The sequence below is a fragment of the Oncorhynchus mykiss genome, chromosome 19, assembly GCF_057628025.1.
Source record: "Oncorhynchus mykiss isolate SJ-2025 chromosome 19, ASM5762802v1, whole genome shotgun sequence".
Classification (NCBI taxonomy): Eukaryota; Metazoa; Chordata; class Actinopteri; order Salmoniformes; family Salmonidae; genus Oncorhynchus; species Oncorhynchus mykiss.
Genome location: NC_143040.1, coordinates 24702024 through 24712334, shown reverse-complemented (window position 1 = coordinate 24712334; position 10311 = coordinate 24702024). Strand labels below are relative to the sequence as shown.

The 10311-nt window shown below is 43.2% G+C and overlaps 1 protein-coding gene across 2 annotated transcripts; it reads left to right on the top strand.

Annotated features, from left to right (window-relative positions):
- The first annotated feature begins 2162 nt into the window (after positions 1 to 2162).
- On the top strand, positions 2163 to 9966 carry LOC110498510 (uncharacterized). Of its 2 annotated transcripts, XM_036953722.2 has the most exons (8): positions 2175 to 2237; positions 2441 to 2683; positions 3042 to 3172; positions 3343 to 3516; positions 6455 to 6607; positions 6996 to 7107; positions 7327 to 7454; positions 8783 to 9966. In XM_036953722.2, the coding sequence occupies exons 2-8, from the start codon at positions 2449 to 2451 to the stop codon at positions 9728 to 9730; spliced, it is 1881 nt and encodes a 626-aa protein (XP_036809617.1). In that variant the 5' UTR covers positions 2175 to 2237; positions 2441 to 2448; the 3' UTR covers positions 9731 to 9966. The 2 variants fall into 2 exon arrangements, with proteins under 2 accessions (XP_036809616.1, XP_036809617.1); XM_036953721.2 differs by having other exon boundaries at positions 2163 to 2683.
- Positions 9967 to 10311: the final 345 nt, after the last annotated feature.

Here is a 10311-nt window from a genome sequence, read left to right as displayed (position 1 = left end):
TATAAGAGGTCTCAATTTCTTTTTTAATGGACTGGATCTTTATATACAGTTGAAGTCGGAAGTTTACATACACCTTAGCCAAGTACATTTAAACTCCATTCTTCACAATTCCTGACATTTAATCCTCATAAAAATTCCCTGTCTTAGGTCAGTTAGGATCACCACTTTATTTTAAGAATGTGAAATGTTCACATACACTCAATTAGTATTTGGTTGCATTGCCTTTAAATTGCTTAACTTAGGTCAAATGTTTTGGGTAGCCTTCCACAAGCTTCCCACATTAAGTTTGGTGAATTTTAGCCCATTCCCCCTGACAGAGTTGGTTTAACTGAGTCAGGTTTGTAGGCCTTTTTCAGTTTTTCCCACACATTTTCTATAGGATTGAGGTCAGGGCTTTGTGATGGCCATTCCCAATACCTTGACTTTGTTGTCCTTAAGCCATTTTGCCACAACTTTGGAAGTATGCTTGGGGTCATTGTCCATTTGGAAGACCCATTTGCAATCAAGCTTTAACTTCCTGACTGATGTCTTGAGATGTTGCTTCAATATATCCACATAATTTCCCCTCTCTCATGATGCCATCTACTTTGTGAAGTGCACCAGTCCCTCCTGCATCTAGGCACACCCAGAACATGATGTTGCCACCCCTGTGCTTCACGGTTGGGATGGTAATCTTCGGCTTGCAAGCCTTCCCCTTTTTCCTCCAAACATAACGATGGTCATTATGGCCAAACAGTTCTATTTTTGTTTCATCAGACCAGAGGACATTTCTCCAAAAAGTACGATCTTTGTCCCCATGTGCAGTTGCAAACCGTAGTCTGGCTCTTTTATGGTGGTTTTGGAGCAGTGGCTTCTTCCTTGCTGAGTGGCCTTTCGGGATATGTCAATATAGGACTTGTTTTACTGTGGACATAGATACTTTTGTACCTGTTTCCTCCAGCATCTTCACAAGGTCCTTTGCTGTTGTTCTGGGATTGATTTGCACTTTTTGCACCAAAGTACATTCATCTCTAGGAGACAGAACACGTCTTCTTCCTGAGCGATGGTCTGCATGGTCCCATGGTGTTTATACTTGCGTACTATTGTTTGTACAGATGAACTGGGTACCTTCAGGTGTTTGGAAATTGCTCCCAATGATGAACCAGACTTGTGGAGGTCTACAACTTTTTTTCTGAGGTCTTGGCTGATTTCTTCTGATTTTCCCATGATGTCAAGCAAAGAGGCACTGAGTTTGAAGGTAGGCCTTGAAATACATCCACAGGTACACCTCCAATTGACTCAAATGATGTCAATTAGCCTATCAGAAGCTTCTAAAGCCATTACATAAACAGCTTGGAAAATTCCAGAAAATTAAGGGCACAGTCAGTTTAGTGTATGTAAACTTCTGACCCACTGGAATTGTGATAGTGAATTACAAGTGAAATAATCTGTCTGTAAACAATTGTTGGAAAAATTACTTGCCAAAACTATAGTTTGTTAACAAGGAATTTGTGGAGTGGTTGAAAAATGAGTTTTAATAACTCCAACATAAATGTAAACTTCTGATTTCAACTGTATATACACTGTGTACAAAACATTAGGACACTGTTTTTTCCATTGCATGACTGACCAGATGAAAGCTATTATCCCTTAATAATGTCACCCGTTAAATCCAAAATCAGTGTAGATGGAGGGGAGGGGACAGGTTAAAGAAGGATTTTTAATCCTTGACACATTTTTGTGTGCCATTCAGAGGGTGAATGGGCAACATAAAATATGTGTCTTTGAACAGGGTATGTTAGTAGGTGCCAGGCACACCGGTTAGAGTGTGTCAAAAACACTGCTGGGTTGTTCACGCTTAACAGTTAACCATGGGAATCAAGAATGGTCCACCACCCAAACGACATCCAGCCAACTTGACACAAATGTTGGAATTATTGGAATCAACATGGGCCAGGATGCCTGTGGGATGTTTTCAAACCCTTGTAGTCCATACCCAACTAATTGAGGCTGTTCTGAGGGCCCAAGGGGATGCAACTCAATATTAGGAAGGTGTTCCTAATGTTTTGTACACTCAGTGTTTGTGTAGGGTTGGATGGTGCAATTGGTGTGCCCCCCGAATTTGTGACAAAATGTGCAATTCACACTCCGATCTGTAAAAGGCAGCAGCAATAGGTTACGCCACGCAGCTTCTAGCCTACCGGAAACGCATACGAAGAAGAAAGGGAAGTGAACAGTGACCAAGAAACAATTTCCACGTTAGCATTTTTGTTGTTATTTGGACGTTTATTAACAACCTGTAACTCATAATATGACTCATTTAACTGCACAGCATCGAATACTTATCCCATGTGGTGTTTAATTCGCTCTAGAGACAGAACGTGGTTGATAGATGTTATCTAGGTAACGCTAGCTAAGTTGCTAACAATGGCTAACTGTATGGTTTTTCACACTCAAATAGCCTCCATCATGGAGGTGCTAGCGAATGCAGCCGTAGCAGAGATCTGTAAACTCGTAGATGACGACTATGCAGTGTTTCGTTTGGAAATAACTCAAAGCCGGAAAGAAAACAGGGCATTGCGGAGGAAACTACTAGAACTGAAGGTGGCACGGGAGCGCGCAGAGAGGACAATGCGAGAGCGCGTCGTCGCCAGTCGTCCCAGTAGTGTCAAGATCCTCGACAGATACAGAGGAATGGCAAGAGGTACATTTTGCTGCTTGGCCTGTCGCGGATTATAAATTCCCCAGTGCCTGACGCCCTGTTACCCTCTGTTAAGATGTTACCCATAATTGGTTCTTGGTCAATTTTTGGATTGTATGCAATAATTCATCTGATTACTTAGCATTCTTGCGCAAAGGGACTATCATATTCTAAACACTGATTTACTGCATTGACTATTTACTCAAAAACAATGATGCATAATATATTGGTCAATACAATAAATGGTTTACCAGGAAGTTATGAGAAGTGTTACCTTACATCCTTGCCAATTGTAGACATTGTTAATAGTGTACAGTATAGCATTGACAGTAGTTAACCTAACCACCTCAATCACTCTCAGGTGAAGGACATCCCACTGGAGGCCAAAGGAGCTTTGTGAAGCCAGCGGGACACAATACATGGAGAGATGACCAAACAATCACTGTTGATGAGGGTGGTGGAACCTCAAACCAGCACGTTATTGTGATAGAGGTTAGTGTAAAAGTGTTTCATTACAAATTACAGTTACTTTGGAAATCAAATGTGGCCTGTTTGTCAGTAAGGCTCCCCTCACCTTTTCACTTGCTTACATGTACATCCTCATTTATCTGCCATAGGGGAGCTTGTGAGACTTCCCTACAACATTGATATATTTGTGTCAGTCTGCAGATGCAGAGGCTACAGGTCCTGGGGTCAAGCAGGAGAGGTCTGAAGGAGAGGAGGATCCATGGCACAGCAGAGACATCCAGACTGGAGTAGCTGGAGCACCCCCTGTAGCCACAGAGGACCCCACCACCGCCCCAGCACCACCCAGGACCCGACGCAGCATCACGGAGGTCAGTGGAACGCAGAACGCCGTCCTCAAGTCAGAGACCAAGACTTTAACTGTAACACACAGGCTCTTAAACACAGGATCTGACCACAGATCAGACCCAGAGAGGCTGGGGCTGGGGAGACTGGGCTGTCCTCCTGCTCCCGGCTCAGAGTTTTTACCGGTATTTCACCAGAGCCAGAGGATGGTTCATTCCCGTGGTGATAGTGATGTGTTAGACACTGGCGGTGATGATCCGTCTTATTCTTACGCTACAGAAATGGACCCTGGCAACATGCCCTTGGGTTTAGAGACACAGACTGATCTGTCTAGAGGGGACTGGAACCAGTACAGTAGTAGTGCATACTCTGAAGGGCGCCTAGATAAGGAAGGGGAGGTTATAGTGGTAGATGAAGTGACGGTGAAAGTGGAGGACGACGCTCCTCCCACATGGAATGCAGATAGTCACCTTGGAGACGGACACTCACAGGGCAGAGATTTCTTAGATTACAGGGAAAGCTTAGAGACTGATCTAAATATCACCACCCACTCCCCTTTACACTTGTTCGGGGATCACGACCCAGTGTCCACATCGATGGGGCCTTCCGATTCACACAGCCACGTCCTTTTCGATCAGGTATTGAACTCAAACGACAGGGCTAGAGTCCCGGCTCAGGGAGTGGGAGCCACATCAGGCAATAGTAAAGAGAAACGGTTCCTCTGCATGTTCTGTAACAAAGGCTTCAGTTGCCTCCAGAAGGTGGAGAGGCACCAGAGGGTCCACACAGGGGAGAAACCCTACAGCTGTACCCAGTGTGAGAAGAGGTTCTCCCGCCAGGACCATCTGAAGATGCACCTGAAAGTCCACACAGGAGAAAGGCCGTTCGCCTGTACGCACTGTGGGAAGAGGTTCTCAGAGAGGAGATATCTCAGGATACACCAGCAGAAAAACCATTCCACTCTATAACATAAAGTAACCATTCCACACAATCTTCTGACTTTTAGATCAAACCCTGCATTATTTTAAATGTCAGCAGAAAAGATCCACAGATTGTGTGATATTTAAGCCTAAAAAGTCTTTCATATTATTTGTTCTTTGTAGGCTATGTGATGTTCAAACTTTCCCAAGGCAATTAGTGAGAAAATTAATTAAGTTTATAATGTTCATGCTGATTTCGTTGAGACTTGTGGTTTTCATATGGTGTATTTAACACTTGTTTGTTTAATAAACAAAAAATTTAACTTTTTATTCTAAGACTTTCATTGACTCTAGACCCACACACTAACAAAAACCTACTGTACATGTTAAAATAGTTTGTAAGGTTTGTCAGATGACTTGACCCACATTGCCATATTTACAGTACCAGTCAAAAGTTGACACACCCACACATTCAAGGGTTTTCCCAATTTTTTTACTATTTTTTTACATTGTTGAATAATAGTGAAGACAACTTTGAAATAACACATGGAATCATATAGTAACCAAGAGTGTTAAATAAATCTACATTTATTTTAGATTATTCAAAGTAACCACCCTTTGCCTTGATGACAGCTTTGCGCACACTTGGCATTCTCTCAACCAGCTTCACCTGGAATGCTTTTCCAACAGTCTTGAATGAGTTCCCACATATGCTGAGCACTTGTTGGTTGCTTTTCCTTCACTCTGCGGTCCTACTCATACCAAACCATCTCAATTGGGATGAGGTTGGGTGATTGTGGAGGCCAGGTCCTCTGATGCAGCACTCCATCACTCTCCTTGGTCAAATAGCCCTTACACAGCCTGGAGGTGTGTTCGGTCATTGTCCTGTTAAAAAACAAATGATAGTCCCACTAAGCCCAAACCAGATGGAATGGCGTATCGCTGCAGAATGCTGTGGTAGCCATGCTGATTAAGTGCCTTTTTAATTCTAAATAAATCACTGACAGTGTCACCAGCAAAGCACCATCACACCACCTCCTCCATGCTTCAGTGTGAACCTCACATGCAGACATCATCCGTCCACCTACACTCCGTCTCAAAGATACAGTGGTTGGAAACCAAAGAGCTCAAATTTGGACTCATCAGACCAAAGGACAGATTTCCACCGGTCTAATGTCCATTGCTCGTGTTTCTTGGCCCAAGCAATTCTTCTTATTGATGTCCATTAGTATTGGTTTCTTGGCCATGAAGGCCGGATTCATGCAGTCTCCTCTGAACAGTTGATGTGTCTGTTACTTGAACTCTGAAGCATTTATTTGGGCTGCAATTTCTGAGGCTGGTAACTCTAATGAACTTATCCTCTGTAGCAGAGGTAACTCTGGGTCTTACTTTCCTGTGGCGGTCCTCACGAGAGCCAATTTCATCATAGCTCAATTAGTTTTTGCGACTGCACTTGAAGAAACGTTCAAAGTTCTTGAAATGTTCCATATTGACTGACCTTCATGTCTTAAAATAATGATGGACTGCCAAATCCACAATATGGACTTGGTCTTTTACCAAATAGGGCCTTGTCACAACACAACTGATTGGCTCAAATGCATTAAGAAGGAAAGAAATTGCACAAATTAACTTTTAACAAGGCACACCTGCTAATTGAAATGGATTCCAGTTGACTACCTCATGAAGCTGCTTGAGAGAATGCCAAGAGTGTGCAAAACTGTCAAGGCAAAGGGTGGCTACTTTGAAGAATCTCAAATATAAAATATATTTAGATTTGTTGAACACTTTTGGTTACTACAACGTAGAAAATAGTAAAAATAAAGAAAAACCCTTGAATGAGTAGGTATGTCCAAACTTTTGACTGGTACTGTATGTCCCCCGTCATGGGTTTAACAACAATGAAGTAATTCTGTAACCACAGTATAGGACTCAAACATAGTGGGGATGGGTAAACACTCCATATTGAAAGTGTGTTTTATCTGTGTGTACATGTACATAACTGAGGGAGTGTATGTATGTAATCTGTATAAGCTGTCTCTTCTAGGAGGAGGGTCCAGAGGTGCTGCTGGTTAAGGAGGAGGGGTGTGAGGAGGGTCTGGAAAACCCTGAGGTGACCATTGTCATGGAAGACAACCAGACTACACCTCCTCCTGAACCCCCAGCTGAGCAGCACAGGACAACACACAGTCTCACAGAGGTAAGCCCACGGTAAACTAGTTTGAATGTTATTAGGTCAGTGCCTGTATCCACAAAGCCTTTCAGAGTAGGATTTCTGATCTAGGATTAGTTTAGCCTTTTAGATCATAATGACTAAGATTATATAGACAAGTGGGGACCTGATCCTCGATCAATACTCCCACTCTGAGACTGTTTATTGATAAGGACCCAGGTCTTGATTAATTTTGCCTTAAGTGTGGGACCATGCCTTTTAATTATCAAACCAATAAAGAGTGTCAAGTAATCAATTCAATTAACACGTTTGTGTAGTATCACATCAATCCCTCATTGCCCAATCAGAAGATGCTCCATAGGTGGGTGCTCAAATCAGATCTCTTGATCCAACATTATCACTCTATCTCTTACAGTCAGTAGTCATAGAGGATGGGAAGCCTGATCTGCTGCTGGTCAAAGAGGAGACGATAGAGGACGGACCAGAGAGCATTGATCTGCTGAGTGGACTAAAGATGGGGGAGCAAGGTAAGAGAGAAATGCATATAGCCTACATACAGTAGTAGATCTTCAATGGGAATAGTGATGTACATGGTTATTATTTTTTCTTCATTCATAAAATGAAATCAGTACAATGTATGTTTACATACTAAAACACACAATGTATGAACTTCACCAGGTAATTGACAAAAAAAAACTATCTACAGTTCTCTGCCATGTTTGTAAAGTCTATTTTGTAACCTTCAGGTGATTGGCTGGATGATAACAGAGGAGACTGGGCGGCCATCTTGGATTTTCAGACCCCAACCGGTGCAGCTAAGGTTCCAGGGAACAACATCACTGAGCAGGCCAGGACCAGTGACGACATAGTTGAGGTCAGTGTCCTCAACTCTGGGCTGGGAAACAACACTGTTAACCACAACCAGAAACAGACAGTCGAACACAAAACAACAACCAAACTTAGTATCCATAACAACAGATTGTCTGAGACAAGGTTGAGGCGTCGATTTGGTCTGCGGGGACGGAGAGGTGTCGGTATGTGGCTTGAGAAAACAGACACAGACTGCCTACCGATGCTAGGTCCTGCTTCTATAGTAACCCCCTAACAGGTGCTGCCTTCAGCCTGCCTTTTATAGGATCTACCAAGTGGAATATGGACCCTGGGACAAAAGACACTTCCTAGCCTTCATCCACCCTACACTTTCTGAATGTTAAACCAGACCTCAGACAATGTCAGTGCCTCAACATTAAATAGCCCATTGACAAATAACAGTAGTAGAGACAGAATCCGTAAAGGTGGCAGCGCCACAGAGAGGCGGTTCCCGTGTTCGTCCTGTGGGAAGGCCTTCAGTTTCCCCCAACAGGTGAAGAGTCACCAGAGGATTCACACCGGGGAGAAACCATTTGGTTGCCACCTGTGCTAGGGCAGCCTGAAGAGGCACCAGAGGGTCCACACAGGGGAGAAACCCTACAGCTGCCCCCAGTGTGAGAAAAGGTTCTCCCACCAGCACCAGCTGAAGATGCACCTGAAGGTCCACACGGGAGACATGAACTAGTTAGTTTGTTGTCAATTAGTTCGGTTTTAGAGGTATAGGGAACTGGATGAGGTGAAATGAGGAAAGAATGAGTATGATGAGGTAGAGTAGATGATATGGTGATGGTATCTATAAAAATTCTTCACTAATGAAAAGTTACAGCCTTATCCTGTTGTTTGATGCTGGTGTTTTATAACGAGGAAATTATAGTGCCTTAATTCATGTTTACTTGACATAAAGTGGTGAAACTGAGTGTAATGTTTAACCTTTTCCATAGTATTCTAAAATACATTTTATCATTGCGAGGGTATCAGATTTACAGAAAATGTTAAGTGTTACCATAGTGAGAAAGTTATTCTACTTGTCACGTATCATTTTGTTGAAATTAAATAAAAAGCTGACCGACTTGGTTATTTATGGATCATTACAGGGACTGAGTTTCCTTTATCTCAGTCGAACCAAAACAGTATACTTAATTATTGAATCAACGCATATGAAATTGTTTTTATAATAAACACCAATGGCTCTATATTGTTAGGTACAGTATTTCAATCAGTGTTAGAGATGTTTGACAGTGGTTACCATTTTATAATGTCATGTTTCTGTATGTACAGCAAAGAGTTTCTTATATAAACCTTTATGTTCCTCTGTTCAATTTGTGTTTACAGTCCGCAGTCAATGAGGACCAGTTGATATCTGGTGTTGCTTTTGGGAGAGACTGGACTTCTGAGGTGCCTGGTCACAAACCCTGGCCCCGGATCAGAACCCTGGGTCCGGAGCCGTCACTCTTTCTTCCCGGGTTGAAACCAGGACAGAACCACAAGGGACAGAGACTCCACCACACAGAACACAACCAGTGGACAGGTGGACTGAATAACCTCAGTCCTGGTGGTCATCAGAGAGACAGAGGCTCCAGTCAGGGATCCAGTCTGCAGCCCAGACCCTTCACTTCACAATCTCAGTGCAGGGATGGTACAGGGCCTGGGGCTGATGGAGATAGACCCTCCTGTTCCTATGATACAAACACCACAATATCCATGTTGAACAGAGCAAGTCACCCTGGGCTTCAGCCTTCACAGAGAGTGGTGGAAGAAACCCCTGGTGGTAGTCTATCAGCAGGTCTGTCTTCTCCTTCAGGGTTTCATCTAATGCCTGGTGACTTGGTTCATAGAAGGTCTGGACCTGGATCTAGGCTTCCTCAGTTACTTCATGGTTACCCCACCAATACAGACAGGGTCAGAATGGGTGTTCATCACAAGAGGTATCTAGCTTATAACACAGCACACAATCCCAACAACACCCAACCAATGGCTAGAGGTCAAGGAGGGAGCTCAAACACTAACCACCTGAGGGCAGTGGCTCCTGCTTCTACCTCTGGTGTCATTGGGTCACAACGTGGGAGGCAGAGTATTAGGACGGATGCAGACAAGCCATACGCCTGCCCCATGTGTGGGAAGCGCTTTGCTGATGCAAATTATGTGAAGAGGCACCAGACCGTTCACACCAAGGAGAAGCCCTTCAAATGCAAACTATGTTACAAGAGCTTCTCCTTCTTGACTAGCCTTATCAGACATAAGAGTGTCCACAAAGGGGAAAATCATAGCAGTGTGGCTTGAGAAGTACACAGGGGATGTCTGGGAACTATTCTTTAGCTGAAATATAGTTCTCATGTGAAGTGTCTTGGGGTAAGAGGATAATTAATCACATACCCCTCATTAACTTGTAATTTAAAAACAGGCTTGTGTAACACTGGTTTTTAGAGAGACAATAAACCTAGGCTAGAACAAAGACAGTTTAATATTTACCTTACTGAGGTAATGTAGATGGAATAAATTAATTCTACTTTTCTAAACAAGTCTGCTCTCAGCTTGAAAGATACAGTACTTCTCATAGGAGATTTGATGTGTAACATAATAAGCAGTACCATACTTCCAAGAACAGCACGCATCCATTTTTCATTTAGCTACACCTTTGAGCTATGATGCCAACCAATAACGAAGGTTACGTATGTAACCACGGTTATGTGAGCTATATGGATCACTCCAATATATTGGTATCACTACGTGGTAGAGGGATACATCCGAGATGAGGATTTACAGATTTATTCCAGTGTACGGCTGGGGTACGCCCCTATACATAGACCCCATGGCAGCGACACACGTTCTCTACATAATTTGAGGCGCCACTAGCACCGTAG